At 38.7% G+C, this 19,755-nt stretch overlaps 2 protein-coding genes across 5 annotated transcripts; both read right to left on the bottom strand.

Annotated features, from left to right (window-relative positions):
* Positions 1-1,984: 1,984 nt before the first annotated feature.
* On the bottom strand, positions 1,985-10,564 carry si:dkeyp-61b2.1 (tumor necrosis factor receptor superfamily member 8). The gene is made up of 9 exons (XM_066672560.1): positions 10,395-10,564; positions 8,424-8,466; positions 7,084-7,188; positions 6,662-6,845; positions 5,560-6,041; positions 5,002-5,130; positions 4,547-4,566; positions 4,056-4,245; positions 1,985-2,309 (listed from the first exon to the last, which is right to left on the bottom strand). The coding sequence occupies exons 1-9, from the start codon at positions 10,440-10,442 to the stop codon at positions 2,095-2,097; spliced, it is 1,416 nt and encodes a 471-aa protein (XP_066528657.1). The 5' UTR covers positions 10,443-10,564; the 3' UTR covers positions 1,985-2,094.
* Positions 10,565-11,453: 889 nt separating this feature from the next.
* On the bottom strand, positions 11,454-19,384 carry miip (migration and invasion inhibitory protein). 4 transcript variants are annotated; one of them, XM_066672102.1, is made up of 9 exons: positions 18,652-19,384; positions 17,888-18,072; positions 17,233-17,335; positions 16,893-17,004; positions 14,869-14,951; positions 14,497-14,623; positions 14,309-14,405; positions 13,930-14,049; positions 11,454-12,208 (listed from the first exon to the last, which is right to left on the bottom strand). In XM_066672102.1, the coding sequence occupies exons 1-9, from the start codon at positions 18,989-18,991 to the stop codon at positions 12,071-12,073; spliced, it is 1,305 nt and encodes a 434-aa protein (XP_066528199.1). In that variant the 5' UTR covers positions 18,992-19,384; the 3' UTR covers positions 11,454-12,070. The 4 variants fall into 4 exon arrangements, with proteins under 4 accessions (XP_066528199.1, XP_066528200.1, XP_066528201.1 ...); XM_066672103.1 differs by having other exon boundaries at positions 17,888-18,069; XM_066672104.1 differs by having other exon boundaries at positions 11,456-12,208; positions 17,888-18,051; positions 18,652-19,382.
* Positions 19,385-19,755: the final 371 nt, after the last annotated feature.

Raw genomic sequence — 19,755 nt, 5'->3', positions numbered from 1 at the left:
AATCCATTAAAAGAATGTGCTGTATATAAATGGGTATGTGTAAATGGGGAGGCGGTATGTTAAAGGACATCTATAACCTGCAGTTTTCAAGCGCCTTGGTGGAATGGCTGCTCAAGTGAAGTTATCGCCACAACTTCCCACCTCTCATGTAAATTGGTGGCCTTTTTTATTCTAACACTGGGGTATTCTTAGCTCCACCTTCACACTTGTGACACCCACACAAGTGCACGATTTACTTTCATCTGTCCAACTCACATGCAGAAAAACATGATCAGCTGTCCATAAAGAAGTCACTTTTGTTAGAGTGCAAACAGTGAAGAGTCCTCTGTGTTCAAACTAAAAATAAAGATATATTGAAATCCAATGAAATGTGTGTATTATTTGCATATTAATAAAACATATGGCATTAAAATGTTGTCCCACAGTTTAGTTCCTTTTAGGAATAAGTGTGTTATAAATATATATTATAAATATATTGATAATCTCTTTTATATTCATGTGCACAAATAAAATGTTGTACATATGCGAATCAAAAAAGTTCAGTACACCCCCTTTTCTCCTGTGTACACTTTTCAGCAGCCAGGGAGTTTTCTCACCTTCACTGTGCTTCACACTCCCTCCTACAGAATGAATACAAAACATAACAAAAAATCACCCACCACTGAAACCCTAGTCTATCTACTGAACACACAAAGACACAGTCACCCTGATGGTTATATAAGAATTTCTGACACACTGAAAGAAAGCTGTGCTTCCAGTTGACCTTCAATGTGTACATCATTTCCACATGAATTTAAAGTGTCACTTCAACACACTCTGGATTGTGTGTCTGTGACTGCCAAAGCTGCAAACCTTTTTACCCCCTGGTAGCTTTTATGAGACTGCGCTCACTTCTTGGTGTCCACCATCGGTTTCTTGGGTTGTCCCCATTACAGGTCTTGAAAGTGATTCATTCAGAGTGTGATATGTCCTTACACGAACCTGGTGCTTCGTCCCTCGGACAAATATTTGGATCATAGAGAGACCTGCTGAGAAGTTTGGGTCAGGAACCCACACTTTGTAGAGGTGAACACAAATCTCTCCACATTCTGAAACAACTTCAAGTCCTTTTTCCTCAGTGAGGTTATATTCCATGTACCAGCTTTTAGTTTCTGCTTCCGCCACTTCCCTTTGCACAATAGACACTTTTGACCACATCCCGAATTTGAACCAAGCAGGTGGTACACCCCACATGGTCCTCCCAGAACTCAAGTGTGAATGTCGTCAAGATCATGCTTCCTAAGCAGGAGGGAGGGCTGGAGGCGACTGAGGGTTCAGAATGCATTTCACCCACATCCATTAGCTTTCAGTAATGGCCTAAAGAATGAGGTGTTTAGCCATTGTTTTGTCCAAAGTAAGGGATAGTATCAGGTTGTTTGTCTGCTTTTTATTGCAGTAAAAGTCTCTAATATTTGGGAAGGTTTTGTGCTGCATATTGGTACACCGCTGTGAGAATTTGATTGTGTTCAGCCTGGAGAGTTTTACTGAAGTCCTAATAGTAGTAATGTTGGATAAGAAATCATCCCATCACATTCCGAGTATATAATTCCTCTGATCCACAGCCCAATGCTCAACGGGAGGTTTTATAACACGCGGCTCACGATTGGCATTGGGTATGGTGACCTTAGGCTTGGGACATTGGCAAGGATCTTTTTTTATGGACATTATACAAGCTCTTTGTGTCAGCAAAGGCCACGCCAAAGTAACTGAAATCACTAATCATAAGGAGACAGTATATTTTTTGACATTTCTTGGATGTATATTTCTGTTTTCATGTGGAAATGATGTACACATCTGAGAACAAGAGCTTCAAGGTGCATCCTCCAGTTCAGCGCATCTTCTCTTCAACATGTAACATACATGTAGTGTTGTACAACAGGACACAACACTATTTCATAGAATGAAGTTTCTCATCGCTTGTTTTTGGCCTTCTGGCAGTCTTCGTTTCCACACCTCGGGCTTTCTGCATGGTCTTGGGCCATGGGGTCTGCGATAAAACCAACAAATGCCCTTTCTGTATTGTTCCTCGATACTCACGGTGGTATCTGAGCAGTCTCACTTGCTAGTAGCAGGGACAGGGAAGCTTAGCTCTTTGCCAAATTCCTCCTGCATTCCAACCCCCATAGAGCCTTCATGGAGCTGTGAGCTGGACTCCTGCTGAGGAACTCTCATAAGTGGAATATTCTCACTGCTCTCCACCACCTCCTCCTTCCTCTCGTTTGTTTTGGAGCCCAGGACCACCATCCCTGGAGAGTAGATGAAAATGGATCCTACAAAGGAACACACACAGCAAGATATGAAGATTCTGGAGAATGAGACGGAGCTCCTAATTTGCATGCTCAACACCTTATCATGAGCCGATTAGTCATCCCTGTAGAAAATCTACAGGTTCCAACACATACACGTTTAAGGACGGAGTCCATTCTAAGCAAAGAGATAAGAAAATATATTACTGTGACCCCTATGGCTCATTGTTGGTTATCCACTTGGAAAACAACACAGCATGACAGAGTCTATCAGTTCTGGCAGTAACAGAATACCTGCCTTTCTGTGGAACCGTGCCTTTTTAAAAGTAGCTCCATGGTAAATAGCTGCTGTGCACGCAAGGCTTAAAATGAAATAGATGCTGTGGAGAAGCTCGCCCATGCCCCATGCCAGGGTATAAACCCCACCAAACACTGGGCATTTGAGCAGTAGCTTCTCAGGAATGTTGGACCCATTCCTAATGCCTCAGAAATGAGCTGGAGTGCTGCTTTTAATACAGCACTAGTTCAACAGGAAGGTATGTTTTAATCAGATATTCATTGTTATTTCCGTTTATTCCGTTCAGAGTCATGGTCAGTCATGGGCCTACCCAGAATCGCTGGGCGTTCTTCATAAGGAACAACACACTCACACATTCATACCTATGGACACATTTGCTTGGCCAATGCACTGACCTCTTTTGCCACCAGGATATGCTACATTTCCCTTTTAAATATAGTTTATAGGCTATAGTTATAAACAGTTTAAAAATATATTTTGATATATAAAAATAAATGGAATGGAAGGGAATAGCATTGATGATGGTGGCTCACATTAAAGTATCCTTTACAGTAAGTCACACTCCACTGTCAAACTACTCATCATATAATTACCATGTATTCATTATACACTTCTTTAATATCGTAATGGATTTCAGCACAAAACCATGACACCATTACTACTGCTTCACCTTTGTCTTTAAGTGTTTCCTCCGAATGCTGAGTAATTTCTTTTCATTTCATCTTCATGTAAGTAACAAGTGCTTTGACTGCTGCAAGGGAAAATACCACTTTTTTTGCAGGCTCTTTGCAGAGATAGCGAAGCAGAGTTAATAGCTCCGTAAACAAGTGCAAGAGGAAAAGACACTTAAAAAGATAATTTACTTCCTGATGAGCTTCCCTCAGGGATTACACAGACATGAATTCTGTCATGTGTGACAGTGTCAACAATGCCTTCTTTCAACATGCGTGACAATTGATGGCCATTATTTTCATAAACAGCCCACACTGGTGATAAAGGTAAAACTAATCTAGGTCTGTCTCCTTCTGACCAGTAAAGTCAATATGTCTGGAAATTACATAAAAGAACCATTCGAAAGAGTGATTCCAAGTAAGAAGAGTGTAAACACAGTGAATAGTGTGTTACTTTCAACTGACATAAGGGTCATTTTTAGCTACACGACATTTTTTTAAGTGTGTAATAAAGTCATTTAATACCGAGGTCCCCAACCACAAGACGTGGAAATTTTGAATAAGAGCTATTTTCTGCAGAGGTGATATTTACAATATGATGTGATGTTTTTTTCTGTGATGTAAATTTATCTGATTTTCCGGAATCCAATCTAACATTCTGAGAATGAGATTAATCCAAACCTGATACAAAAATAGCATAAAGTCAAAATTAGCCTGCGGTTTAAAACCAGTTAGGCACCTCTGTTTTAGTAGATCCTTAATAAATGACAGCTATAGTCTAACCCATTAAGCTTCTCTCACCCACTGTATTGTTGATGCTCTCTCCTTTGCCACTGTGCTCCATAGTGATGTGCTGACTGACCCCAGGGCACGAATCTGGCCTCATGCCTTGACTCCTATCACTGCTCATGGCGTCTGTGCCTAGAGGATGCTTCTCCACATTGACTAAGGGACACTGCGCCCTCTGTGATTTCTGAAAATGTTGCAGCTGCTGTAGTAAAAGAAGGACAAATAGTAAAAGAACCCTAAACCCCGCAGTGTCACTTTGAGCTGATATTGAATTCATAAATCATGAATAATTAATAAGAAATCACATTACTGTTTTATTAAACTGCTTTGACCAAATACAAAATAGCCTTAGTAATTAAACAGAATATGATTTGGCCAAACTTGTAAAGCAATGCAGACCCTCAACTATGTTTTAAACTCTCAGTGATGAAATAAACAAGGGTTTTATTAAAACAAACTGGAGCCAATTTTAATTTAATGAAACGCAGTGAGAAACTACTCACATATTTCCTGATCATGTGACCTAAAAAACAAAAGGAGAACAGTGAGATTCTTCCCAGCATTTCCTATTCTTATAAACGATGATTGATTTACATAATGCATTGTCATAAACTGACAGTTTACAACAATAAACTAAGTGTGCCTTAAGTGCTAAGTGCAGGGTTTGAAGCTCCCTTGTGGTTTCTCAGGTTCTCTCACTAGTATACAATAAACCGTAATTCTGAAACTGTGTGAATATTTATTTAGGTGTGACATTATGGGAATGAGAACACGTGAGTTCATGTGCAATGTGGTTTACAGTAAGTGCTGCACCGAGATGAATTCCAGTTCAGACACTGGCTGCAGAGTTCAGGTTCATTTGAGGTCGGAGTGTGTGGTTAAGGTCAGTGAAGGATAATTACATGCACGTTACATTTGAATATTAATTTAAAAAAATGTTTGCACTTTTAGTACATACCTGGCAAAAAGAGTCTGTACTTTAGTGTGTTGCCTTTGCACCTTATGCTGAGACACGTCAGCACCAGCAAGAGGAAGACAATTACCAAAAGAATAAAAACCCAATTGAAGGATGGCTGATGAGAGACCCCTAATGGAGAAACGGAGAATACATGTCATAAACTGTCATAAATTATATGCACCACTTTGCAATGCAGGCTTTAAAAGAATTATAAAGATTAATGATTAAGTCGGTCATAAACCCGTTAATAATCAGTTATAAACACATACATAAAAAGGGTTACAGTGAACTGCTGCTATATATATATTTTATAATGTTGCTGTTGGACCATATTCCTCCATATTAATGTAGCTCTCAGCTGCATCAGATATTCATATTCATCAAACTGAACAGGTAATTTATACGTATGCATTTGTTATAACCTCTTAACCACAAATAAATTATTCATAAATCTTTATATGGGTGCAGTGAAAATGATTTAAAAGTAAAGTAACAAATCACCCAAAACCACTGAATAACCTGGAACCCATCATGCCATTTAACCTTCTCTGTCCTTACATGCATTTTTTGTAGAAGTATTTGAAGGGTCAGTGTCCTTAGGAAATGAAGACGTCCTATGATGCGTGTATTGAGAACTGCTCGTTAAAACATGGCTGGTTGCCTGCAGTTTCTGGGGGGTCAAATGTACAGAGAAGTTTGTGGAAGTCAGAACAGATGCCATTGTGGCATCATCAGGAGTTATAGGTGCCGGGCTGGTAGTGGGGAGGGCAGCTGTGCGTCTGGTGAGCATGATCAGGGAAGTGGTTGGCTGAATAGAGGTGGTTGGGAGAGTAGAGGTGGTTCGGAGAGGAGAGGTCATTGGGAGGGTAGAGGTGGTTGGGAGAGTAGAGGTGGTTTGGAGAGGAGAGGTCATTGGGAGGGTAGAGGTGGTTGTGGGTTTAGAGGTGACCACTGAGTTTGCAGTAGTTGCTGGATCACCACACTTTCGGTCCTGAGTGGATGAACCTTCTGCAATGACCACCTTCCCGAGGCTGGTGCAGCTAAAGAGAACATAAAACAGAGCATGTTCTCAAAATGTTATCATAAAAAAAAATAATAATAATAATAATTGTGGATTACTAAACGCCCTACACGTTTGATTTGCTCCACTGTACAGTCCACTTTACATGTGCCGATGTATGCAAAATAAGACCAATTTACAACAGCCTGTAACACGCCTGGTTTCATACTGATTTGAGTTGAGCTGATATCACTGCAGGTTAGATCTTGCTTATAATAATTTGCATTTTTCAAATAATTTACCACAAGTAATGACTGTGTACTTGGGAAAGAGCAGAGAAAATCCCTTGTAAATCCCTTTTGCAAGTCCCTTGAAAAATGATGAATGTATTTTATGAATAAAGAGAACTACAAAAATAAATCAGCATGATTGAGTCGTTCAATATATTGTTATAAATTCACACGTTCCCAAAAAAGAGCATCCCATGCTCTTAGTTTTCTATGGATTCACTGTTAGCTTATCCTGAATGCTATTGCTAAATATATACTGCCCCCCCCCCACTGTGAATAGTTTCAACTCGCACAAATGAATTTGTTCATGTCTTAGTCATTAAATGGGAATATCCTCTTTTAGCATCATACATGCAGGGGGCAAACGTACTTAGTGTAGCGCTGGCATGATCTTAACAGAGATGGTGCACTGGAGAAGGTGCCAGCTTCGCAAGGCAAACACGCCCTCCTGCAGGTTTTTTTTACAGGGCTATCGCAGTAGAATCCTGGTTTACAGCGACATTCACGTCCACTTCTTTTAGTGCATGCAGCTACTTCTACTTTGTTTTCTGCATCTTCACACACACACAAACACACAAAATGAATTAATAAAACTAAAAACATGAATAACTTAAGGGAGCTAATCTCAGATTTTACTGTAATTTTGTTTTGATTAGGAAACACCTGGAAATAAATGGAAAAAAAATATTTTTGTAACTGGAAATACTTTATTTTACACTACTACAGCAACATACTCACAATATAATACATTTTCACAGTATACTTTTTATCATTCTGTGCATAATATCTTACCAGAGCACGTGGGTATGCAGTTTTGACACTTGCCCTCTCCATTTCTTAGATACCAGTAAGCATCTGAGCCACAGGGCACACACTTACAGCTACTTAACGTAAAGCCTGAGTGAAGGGACAAAGGAGCATAACTGTTAAAATACAACAGTCATCATAATCATTCCCGGAGTTTTGGCATTTACACAGCATCAGAAGTCATAACACAAACAGCCATAACACTGTCATCTGTTATACACAATGACTGTGCAACCCATGGGACTGTTCAGCAATGACTGGCTGACTATCGTTTTCAAGAAACTTGAAAATGGCCAACTCAGAATGTGAGGCTTTCTGAAACCTGACAATAAGATGGAGCTTTGCTTACAAGATTGTGATCTGTTGTACAAACAAGAAGGCTGTTGACAGGAGGTAGATTAGGCCAAAAAAACAACATTGGGTCCTGACTCATTCCTTTTTCAGTCCATGAAGTGTTGGTCAGTCAAAAGGAAACATTTCAGTTCAAATATTTTCCATTTGTGTTGCATCATGTGTTAGCCAAAAAAAAGCTAAAGTAACACTCAAATATTAACACTCTGCATTTATGTTAATGAGGTTATGATATAAAGAAGGAATTCGTGTAAAATCAAATCAGCACTTGCTCTGACCAGGCCATTACTCAAATTTCAAGAAGAAGAAGTATTAAATAGATGTTTGAAATGTCCTTAGCTTAAACATAAATAAAAAAGAGAACATTGCCTAAAGCTTCCTCCTTATTGAAGGTCAGAAGTCTAAAAAATAAAACCTGTATTCACATACTGATGCACACCGATGTTTCCTCCATTTACTCAGTAACTACCAAAGGTAAGTTGAATTCCACTCACTGGAATTTCCACAGTGATATGGACACAAAATATAATGAGGAAAAAAAGAAAAAGGGAAGTGATTTGCATGCTACACACTTTTAATAATCACTCAGTATTCACGGACATACTTTGCCTTTGGGAAGTTTGTAAAAAAAAACACTATCCTCATGACTCAATGTAAGTGAGTGACTGCTACACAGATGAGCATGTGTTCGCATTACCATGACTACAACATATGATCGGTTTAAAAAGAGCCGTCTAAAGAAGTCATATCTGTTTTTGACTCAATTAAAAATTATATTGAAAAAAGCGAACAGTCATTTTTGGATGGAATGGGAAAACCCCCACCTCTGAGTGATGAGCACATTTTGATCAATGGGGAAATGAATGTAATGTTTTTATTGTTAAAACACACAAAAAAATTACTTCCCTGAATAACACAACTCCATGTTTGATATTCCAGTAGAACTGGTAGAATAATGGCAGGCCTCCACTTACCAGGTTCACATTGAGATGGGCAAGCACTCTTTGCTGGAGCCACCTAGAAAAGAGGTAAAACATATAATTAGCCCATGTTATTACCAGCTTGCCTTAAGATTTTATTGCTCGATGCAAGTCAACACCCAGTAAAGTTATGGGAATCAACATTGGCCCATGCTGTAACCAAACTGTACAACACACTCTAAACCTCTGATCCTGTTCCATCCTGACGGAGACATACTTTCATTTTACTAGGGTCTTTTTAGTTGCTGTCTAATCTAGTGACACAGAACCAGTGTCATTATTCACCCAACACACAACTGCACTGTGGCAGCCTCTTTTGCTTATGGTCTTTGAGAGTATTTCTGAAAAATTCCTACAGCTTCTAAAATCCCCATGATGTGATTGATTTTGCATGTCACGAGTATCTGGTGTTAAACCAAATGAACTGCATGCCATGTTTTGTGTACTCATCTGCTGAAGGATTGCAAAACTTTGGTTGACTGGAAAACAGGGCCAGTGAAAGCACACCATGGGTGTTAACCTCATTGTTGCCCAAAGGGTAAAAAAAAGCAAAGCAGACAAAAACATCCATAAAAGTGAAAGTTCAAGGTTGGCACACACTTATAGAAAACGCCATAGGAGGCATCAGAAACGAACACCAGTACACATTAAAAAAAAATCCCAACATGGCCAAACATGACCCCATTATTGATCTGTTTTTAGGACAATGTGTAAGATTTCTGGCGCCAAATCATAGAGAAAAAAGAAAAGAAAAAAAAACCCACATTAATCTTGTGGTTCACAATCAAACTTCTGAAATGAGTGTGAAGCTTACCAGTAAGTCTGCGCTGCACTGCAACATAAAATCCATTTATTAAACGCCTGGAAATTCACTGATGACTTAAAACACCACACATCAAAGCAGGCCGGCAGTAGAAAAAAAAAAGGATACAGTGTAAGAAGGAAATGATTTGTGATGTGGACAAACCAGGCATAATAAAATGTGTTTAATTGTCTCCCTCCAGAAAATATAAACATTATACTGACAATGGCAGCGTATATAGTCCTCTATCAAACAGTATATTAAAATGAAGCCTATTTTTAAAAAGTGTTGCTTCACAAGACTCTCATTTTTTGGATTTTCAATGCTTTCGCTTAATGGACATATATTTTCCTTTTATTATGATGTTGAACATCTTATTAACACTTTGAAAAACCAGTAAAACACACTGCTTTAAAGTATATATATATATATATACACACAGTCCTCTGCAAAGTCAGAGACCCCTCTCCATTTATTTCACTTCTAGTCAAAATACTCCTAGTGTTCAATTTAAAGGTTATATTTCTGAGGAAATGACCTATAAAAGGTAACGTATTTACACAAAGAAGGATACAGACAAACCAAAATAAATGAAAGTAGCGGAGTTTCCCAAATTGATTATAATCTCTACAACACAACACAAAACCTGCCTAACCACCAATCAGATAAACGGTTCTCAAACTTTCATCTTTAACAGATGAAAGCTCGCAATCAGGTAGATCCGTCCATTCATCCTCTGCGAGAAACCAGCTCAGCACTGTGGGTCTGAAAACATGGAGCTGCCAAGAAGCAGATACTGAGAAAAGGAAATAAGACAAAAAAGAAGTACAATGCAAAGAAGCTGCTGGTGTTTGGAGAAGCACAAGATGCTACCAGCTTCTGATCCTGAACTGGTTTTACCATAAGCATGAGAAAGCATCCTTGCAGTTAAAAAAAAAACGCTGAAAGCAAGTTCCCCGACGCGAATGAGAGCTATAATAAAGATCACACTATATACTAAAATACACACTGCCATTTTCTACTCAGTATATGAAAGTGTGGTCTGTCTTTTGCAAACTGTTGTACACAGTGAAGTGAACACCGTGTAAACTGGTTCAACAATGACCGGAGGCACATTCAGACTCCAGAGGAAAAGCCGTGAAGATGAAGAGGAATGCTCTTACCAGGCAGAAGAGAATAAGAAGCCACCGTGAACACCATCGTTTTATCATGTTGTAGACGTTATCGTTTCCCCGGACAACCGCTGCTGGTGAGAACAGCGACAGCGTCAGAGAACTCTTAAGAGAAACTGCAGCGGGAAAGCCCTGAATCCTTTCGAAGTTACCGCTTTATACCGCTGACTGGCTGCTGGGGGTGGAGATTTCGCATGTACAAATAGGGTAGCAATATTTTTTATACATAAGCACCGGAGAACTGTTAGTGTGCAGTATTATAACATGACCAACATAAGCTTCATTTTTAAGGAGCTCGTAGTTAATTCTACTTCCCCGACGGCCACTGAGGCTCCGTTATGGAGATACGTGTAAATGAACGCACAAATACATAATTTAACAGGATTAACTGAATATATACATTTTGTCACGAACAACTGTAGTTGATTAAATACCTTGAATTGATTTCTTCATTTCCATATCCATATTTTTACAGTTGTATCTGCATTTCAACATTTCTACGTTTGTTTCTGTATTTTCACGGTCTGTAATGATAATATGTGGGCAATCCTGACCTCCCTCTGAAACAGGATTATTCTGTTTAGCAGACCAGTAAACAGCCCATTGGCCCAGTGTTCATACAGTAAAACCCACAGAATGGGAACCTCACATCAGAGATGTTCTACAGTGTCTCAACAGCACAATGGTGGTTTTAAACAGGGTAAAATATCTATACTCTTTTAGATGTTTACATTTGTCATATTGTCCTCCCACTCCAGCACTACACTGAATGAAACAAGACCACTGCAGCTGCACAGTCTACAAGCTTGGATTGAGGCTTAAAGTCTTAAAGCATTGAACAAAGTCTTACTACAGTTTAACTTGTGGTTTCCTGTCCTTAAATCCTCACTGAAATATTTCAACATTCAGTCTTACACCTTCACATAAATTTACAAATTGTAACAGCAGGAAGGGGGGACCCGTTAAGAAGTCGAGAAGTTCTTCACAAACTTTTGGCCATATTAACTTATGTTGTTTGGAGTGGGCTTTACACTACAACGCTAAGCAGCTGCAGCCTGAACATGTTACGTAAATGCATTGGGTTTTATGACATCACCATTTTTTTGCATTTACATTTTCTCATATATAAGTTCAGACTTGTATAAATCTAAACCAGTTTAGTGACAGGACCCTCCTTTCTCCTTTTCTGCCACTGGCTAATTTCTGACCATTATCATGTTTAAGTACCACAGTGGAAAAAAAACCACAATGATGTTGAGACTGACTAATGCCTAATGAGGGTTGCAGTTACAGAAACAGAAAGTATAACGGCCGAAAGCTAGAGATTAGTCAGTGGGCATCGCTAGCATGAATTGGGCCATTCTTAATCACAGGAAGGGTTACACAGTGACCTTTAATTTTTATCTGTTGGTTTCAACTGCAAAAACCAGAGTGTGCTAATGGTTGCATCACCTGCGTTTTAGTGTCAAACTCTTCATTTTATTTCATAACAGCAAAAATTTGATATGTCCAGAGATTCAAGATCTGCAAACAAGTAAACTTAGATTAACATGCATTGCTAAATCATAATTGTGCAACAAAAATGTAAATACACAGAAGCTTCAAACACATTCACAAGGTTCAGCTGTCGTAAAGGAAAAGATATTCAGTGATGTTGGATAAGAGGATTAGTACAGAGGGTAGAAACTCTTATTGGGTTTAGTCCTCGAAGGTGCAAGTTGCTGGAAGCGGTATCGTGCCAGATGAGACAAGTCCAGCAGCTGCTCAGAACGCTTGCTTCCTGATACTCTGGATACTGACAGATCCTGAAAATAAGACACATACAAATAACACAAATGAAAAAACCATGAGAAACTCAATCTTTGCATATTCAGCTGTGCAACATATTTTCATAAAATTCCAGAACTAAACTTCCATAGAAACCTCTTCAGAGAGTCCTGTAAACACTGCGGACTGCACAAAAAATGCTTTTTATATTATATATATTAATAATATAATACATAACCATCATGCTTGTTGTATTTAAACTCTGCATGTTTCACTGAGACTCTTCTTTTATTGATAAGATTTTGAAACAAGGTTCAATTCTTGAAATGCCCAATGGAAAATGAGTTATTCAGTATTTTAATTCTGTTCTGTTTAATCCATTTTCTCGAGTAAACACACTCAAAGTCTGATTTAGCACAAAATAAATAGAAGTTGGTGCCAGAATAAAGTAGTCACATTTAAATTTACAAGAGTGGGGTCCATTTTTTCTTTAAAAAAAATCATTCTGTGGCTTCAGACATCTGACCACCATTATTCTGCAAGAGGCACTGCAAAATTGCACATAAAGTAAAATAATTGTTAATGTCTTGCTTCAAATAAATAAATAAATATATATATATATATATATATATATATATATATATATATATATATATATATTATATATATTTTTTTTTAGGATTTTCACAGCTGCAGAGTAATCGGAACAGGGCTTGATGGGTCAGCTGATTAAAAAAAAAATTACATCACACAGCCATTCTGAAACTATGACTCATTCTGATAAACATCTAAAGACTATTAAAAAAAATAACAAGTTTTATAATGTCCTGTAGAGATGAGAACAAACATGTATTTGTGTTTTTAAGAGTCTTGACCTGTGAAATCTCAAACAGTAGTTTAAAAACAATAATTGTTCATGGGGGGGGGGGGGGCAAACTAAATGTCACAGACATAAATCTTATTTTTGAACTAGAAAGGTTAAAAGATCAGATCTTAACATCTGGCATTTTTAGGCTAATTACTACACCTAGATATGTTTCAAGAAATCTCAACATTTAAATGTCAGACAGCAATGGAACAGACGCATGGTAACGTGCACACGCTCTACTACCTTTAAGGTTACAGCTTTTTCAGAAGACACATAAATCATTCATCCAAATCTCAGCATTTGGGATTTTTGAGTTTTTTACAGTACTTGTAGAAAACAGGAAAAGAACAGTGCTCAGCTCCCCAGTAAAAACAAGCAATATATTTGCATGTTATCGTATTTAAAATTCTTTATGTGGACTTATTTGCCCGTGCCGTCAGGTCATGACTGAAATGCCGTTTGAGCAAGGCCCTTAACCCCCAACTGGTCCTGGAAATGTGCGTTTCACTGCAGATTGGGTTAAATGTGGAGAACATTGTGCAAGCACAATGGCCAATAAAGTGATTCTAATTCTAATATTTACCTGTTCAAATGGGACATTACAATGTGAAAAACTCCTTTATCCTACACTTGGCATTAGGCATGGTACAGCTGCATCAGAGCACCCCACCTCTATTAACACTGCTTTTTTTAATCGAGATTAGATTTCATAAGCGGTACACAACTGAATGCCTGTGTCACAAAAATAGATGAACCTTAAATGAACTTAATTCACCAATTATAAGAATTATCCAAACCATAGAGAATGTAGAATAATAACTGAAATGCAGAGAAATGTGTTGGGAATCCAAGTTTTGAAACAGACCTAGTGTAGGCCTGACATGCACTTACCATCTGGTTTTCAGATTTGACTGATGACTGTGACCTGTTTTGTACCGAGCTTCTCAGATCTAGACTGCTCATGTGGGAGCCCACATTCATATTGGTGTTTGAACACCCAGACAAACAGTGCTGAAACAAAGATCATTATCATGTGTATAAGCATCTGTTAAAGTACCCCAATTATTTTACAAAGCAGGATATATAAGTAACTATAGATGTTTCAAACAGTGTTCCATGTGTCTAAAGACTTTCACAACATCAGTCTAACAGAAATAATTGATTTCAACACCTACATCAACCCTTAGCTCCTTTGCAGGGAAAAGGCTAACTGTAATCCATCTCCTAAATGCTTCCTTCTGATTTACTTCACATAAAATTGCAAACTCACAGAGGGCAAACCTAGACTGTCTGATGGGTCAAAACTACAGCAACGATGAGCTTTGTATCGGTATGCAGGGAGGAGAGTTGAACGAGGAATACTGATCCTGTTACAGAGGAAAAAGAAAGGATAAATACAATAATTTGAGACAAATATAACATTCCTATTAGACTCAATCTCACTTTTTATGTTACTACCTAATAAAGGCAGGTTCTTTCTCAGTGTGTGGGTTTTTGTCTTTGGGAAGCTTGCATACAGGGCACGCAGCCTGAGAATCCAGAGGAACAGCAAACAAACGACTGTTCACTCGATAGCAGAATGTGCCTAAAAATCAAGTCACAAACAACAATGCCAATCAGTGATGAAGTGAATATGATTCTACAATCACAGTGTCACTTAACATGTTTAATCTTTGGAAGCTGTGGCATTCATCTAAACTATTCAAACGTGTGCAAAAGTATGTGATTACATACTTTGCATTACATTGCATTTTGTCCACCTTGACCTGAAGGCAAGAAATTATGAAAAACAAAAGATAAACATGAGAAAAATATAATGTCATGGTATACATTGGTGAGTGTCAGGAGCATGATCTTGGTCAGCTGCATCTTCTTCTGCTGATGAAGACCAAAGGTCTGTTACAAGGGGAAAGCTGTAAAAGAAAATATTGGTCATCAGCAACATAACATTAATGTTGCTTCTAGTACATTTACTCCTGCTAACAGTGGAAAAAACTCACAAAGACTAATCATCTCTGTACAAAGCTGTTGGCTGTATTTTTCCATCTGACAAATGCAATAATTAAAGGAGCAATCTGTAGGATATTTACTGTACTTCGCCATAAAATGTCCAGGGTGTGTGATCGTAGATTAAATAAACAGTCAAAGCTAAAACACTGCTGCATCTCACAGTATTGCTGAAGCAGTATATTGTCCTTGAGAAGTGCCCAATCCGGTGTGGAGCTCCTGTGATCCCACCCTCCAAGGTCCTGCCGTCTTCCCACCCTCTGTCCAATCATTTTACAGTCCACAGTGTGGCCAAGTCTATAAATACAGTGTCTCACAGCCATGAAATGACCAAGTGAACAGAGTAAATATTTTACCAGACCCAAAAATCCCCATTGCCTCCATAACCAGAGACTGAGTAAAATGAGAGGAAATCTACCCTGTGTTTGAAAAGTGGAGGCAGTTTACAAGCGGCAACACTACAGACCAGAGCTGGCTAATTTCCTCCTGAACAGGTAACAGCAAATAATTTCTGGAAGATGCCTATGAATAGATTAAAAGGAGTAAATGTGTGTATTATATAAAGAAAGTGAGGTATCGTGATGTTTGAAAGGTGTCAGGACTGTGTTTTTTTGTGTTTTATACGAAAAATGTGAATAACAACCTGATGGAAAAGTGTAAATACCATTGTATGTTTTAAAGAAATTGATACAGATTCATGTGTGTGTCTCTCTGTGGTGTTTTAAACAAATTAAGGAGTTAATTTAGTTTTAAAAAGCCTCGCATATTCACCTATTTAAGGTGGAAAATAGGTAGTACACAGCAAATATAAGAGTTTTACTAGTAGGTAGATGTTTTAGTGACATGGTGTGCACTTGGTTGTGTGTTTTAAATGGATAAAATGGGAAATAAGTGTTTCAAAATGAGTTTTGTTTATAAATACTAGTGCTAGCTTTAGCTTCGCATAAATGTTCAAGGTGGAAATGAGTATTCAATAAGAAGCTATAGAAAAAAAGTAAATAAGACTCTTAAACAGACCCATTTAAGGTGGAACTAAATGCTTGAATATAGACACTGTGTATAACACTATTGGTTTGTGTGATTTAAATGGATAAAGTGGAATAACATTCATTCATTATCTGTAACTGCTTATCCAGTTCAGGGTCGCGGTAGGTCCAGAGCCCAAGGCGGGAATACACCCTGGAGGGGGCGCCAGTCCTTCACAGGGCAACACAGACACACACTCACACCTACGGACACTTTTGAGTCTCCAATCCACCTACCAACGTGTGTTTTTGGACTGTTGGAGGAAACCGGAGCACCCGGAGGAAACCCACGCGGACACGGGGAGAACACACCAACTCCCGGAGCGGGAACTGAACCCACAATCTCCAGGCCCCTGGAGCTGTGTGACATCGACACTACCTGCTGCGCCACCGTGCCGCCCAGCGGAATAACAGTTACTCCGAAAAGTTTCAAAAGCTATAGCGCTAGCTTCAGCTCTTAAGGTGGTATAGAGAATTCAAGAAGCTGGCAGATAACACCATTAGGACTCATAAACAGACACATGTAAGGTGGAACTAAATGTTTGAGTATGAAAATTGTGGGTTAAACCTGCCTCCTAAATGACATTTATGGTGAAAGGGAAAATGGAGAAGTAACACCAGCCTTGTCTAGCTGAAATATTTCAGGTGGATCTGGACAGTAAAGGCTTGTAAATGCAGGGAAATGGCGGCCGCATGTACACTTTTTTTTGCATAGGTAAATGTTTTAGTGAAATGATGAACACATTTTGTTCAGATGGCTCCTTTAAACAGTACAGGATTTTATGCAAGGTGTGGTGGAGTAGGAAAAGTGACATCTCAGACCCTGCAGTGTGGCTATGGACACATTCAACTTTGTTGACTTGGCGAAAACTGCGAAGCTCATCAAAGAACAGCTCGGAGCGCTCAGTCAGGGAGCTCTCTGCATCAAGCAAGCCTGAATGAATAAAAACTGCATTAGATTTAAAATTCTAAGTGATGTGGTTCATTGTCATTTAACATCCAAGTTGACTAAACATTTAAATTAAAGCTTAACATTCAATAATTATATTGACAATAATTTGTACTATTTATATGAGTGAGGAATTATAGTATGGGTGTGCCTACAGGCCATAAATGATAAAGACTTAAACTTACAGACTAGTAAAAGACTTTTCAAACTTACCAGCTATCCAGTCATAACCTAGTAACGGCTGTGCACATTGTCTCTCTGATGTGGCTTCTAGCTCTTGGCAAGGAGACTGAAATAAAACTCTGTCCAAGCCTCTCTGCAATAACAAGACATGCAAGACATAGTCAGCGTCATTTGCAGTATTAGAATATGGCACTTATTTTGAAAGTGAAGGGGTAAACCTTTGGGAAAAGTACTTTCAAATCTGTAGTTGAAACCACATAAAGCATCCTGTCAAAGTGCAAAGAACCAAAGTAAACTAAGAGCAGTTCTGTTTTTTAAACAGTCACTACAGTCAGTAGACCTTATTATTTAAGACATAATTTCAGGACTGGGATGGTATACATATTCAGAGAACTTTAATTAAACTGAGCCAACACAATGCGGTCACAGAATGCAAAGCTTCTGTCTCATCTGCTAACTGGCAAGATGAGGGGAAATACAATTACATCCAAAGCTATGGTCAGGAGGGATTTCAACTTGACTTGTCTGCTTTAGAAGTTATTACACAAAATGGTTATAAATATGTTGCATGTTTCAGGATAAGGTTTTGTAATGTATTTTTAAAACACATGCAGGGTGAAAAGGTGCAGTTTCCACCATGCATCATTTTACATGAACTCACTCTGAATTACTTTGAATTACTTACTTGATCCTTGTCATTTGGGTGAAGTAAGGGCTTGGGTTTCACATGTCCCACAGTGGGAGTCTGTTCTGGTATGCGACTGCTCCCCTTCTCATGAAGGAGACTGGTGTATGTGGTGTCTTCTGAAGGCTGGCTCGGTTCGTTTAGGTGTGGAGCTGAAACAACAGCTAAATTATCTGTTTTCTCTGCTGAAAGCAAAGACTTTGTTTCAAAAACATCCATCATAGTGTGTGTTGCTGAAGTGCTCTTTAAGGCTGATGTGTATGAATCTCTCTATGCCCTGACAGGCACCAGTTTTGTCCATGCGTAAAATTTTGGGAAAATGTATGGGTGCCCTACAGAGCTATAGATTAATATAAATTAATTAAAATAAAATAAAATACATTTAAAATAATGTAAAATATGAAAAAAAAACTATCTTTTATTAGCGATGGCATCAGCACAAATATATTTAGTGAAAAACTGCATGGCTGCTGGGGATCACCTTAATGCACTACCACACTGGTTTACCACACTACCACACATCTGGTAGATTAACTACAATAACACAGACAGGTAGCTACTTTAGTGAAACTGTCTTTTGCACCTTTAAGGCCATGTGGGTCCCATATATAGTTACTACGCTGCCCATCTTGAACCCAGAAAGCTCATGTTCAACTTTTGTGAGCCCCAGTAAGGTGTGCTATCTGGGAGGAGAATCACAAACACAGAAAACGTTACCTAAAGTTATGTAGATAGTAAAGAAATTAAGTTATATAATTTCTTACCTGATGCTTCTTCTCCTTTAGTTCGAGTCCTGGGTTTACTGAGTTTACACAGCGCCTCAAGAGCCCGTGTTTTACCCACAGGCACGGCGGTAACAACGGGGTCAGGGACATTAGTGATATATAAGTCACCACTTTTCTCATTTATTCGAGCCACACGAACGGTAACTTCATTACCCCCAGAGCTCTCCGCTGTTTCTGTGTCTGTTCTTATGACATTATCTGCTACTCCGCTGGGTCCTAGTAACTTTAGACTCTGCAGTTTCTCGGTTTGTAGCTTCAGTTTCGCCAACAGCTCTTGGTTCTGTTTCCTCAAAGCGTTCAAACGCTCAAAAGACAACATTCTGTGAAACAGAGAAAGAGCTGCTGCGCTAGAGAATGTTTTCTAAATGGCTTTGCTAACGGCTAACCGAAAAAAAAACCTCTACAATCACCATAGCAACTACGGCAATAACGCAGCGCGCAAAATCTCGAATTTATTTTTTTATTATTATTTGTTTTGAAGCTAATATCTAGTCTTAAATTAAAGCTACATTTTAAAAATGAGTATATGTTGGCTTCATTTTATATTTACTTAAATATTTCCAGTGCAAATCTCAGCAGCTCCTCTTCTTTTTGAGTTTACCTCTGTACCCTAACGATTGGCTGCGATTTTCGCCCACAATGCAGCCTGGTGTTCAGGCTCACTCCCAAATGATTCAATGCTCCCTACATAGGAGGACACTAACGTAGGTCGCAGGCGTCCGAAACCTCAACAAAAGTTTCATTGATATTCGGCCACAAACTCCACAATTGTCCATCTACCATTCAGTGCGCTTTTTGTGTATATTCAGTAGTTTCCTATACTAGAGAGCAAGGACTTTCAGTAAAAACAAAATAGAGGTAAACGAGGGACCTGAAATGTTTGTCAAACATTCAAAGGTTAAGCTAGCTAATTATGCTAGTTAATCTACCGTTTGCGCATATGTGCGTGAGTTCATTTATTCATTGTGTAAACTGGTAGTTCAGGGTCGCAGTGGTCCCAGAGTCTTTCCTGGAATCATTAGGCGCAAATACACACGCTGGAGGGGATACCTCAGGCAATCGCAGGGCAACACACACACACAT

The sequence above is a fragment of the Hoplias malabaricus genome, chromosome 5, assembly GCF_029633855.1.
Source record: "Hoplias malabaricus isolate fHopMal1 chromosome 5, fHopMal1.hap1, whole genome shotgun sequence".
NCBI classification, from domain to species: Eukaryota; Metazoa; Chordata; class Actinopteri; order Characiformes; family Erythrinidae; genus Hoplias; species Hoplias malabaricus.
The sequence above is the reverse complement of the archived record's forward strand: the minus strand, read 5'-3'. Positions and strand labels throughout refer to the sequence as shown.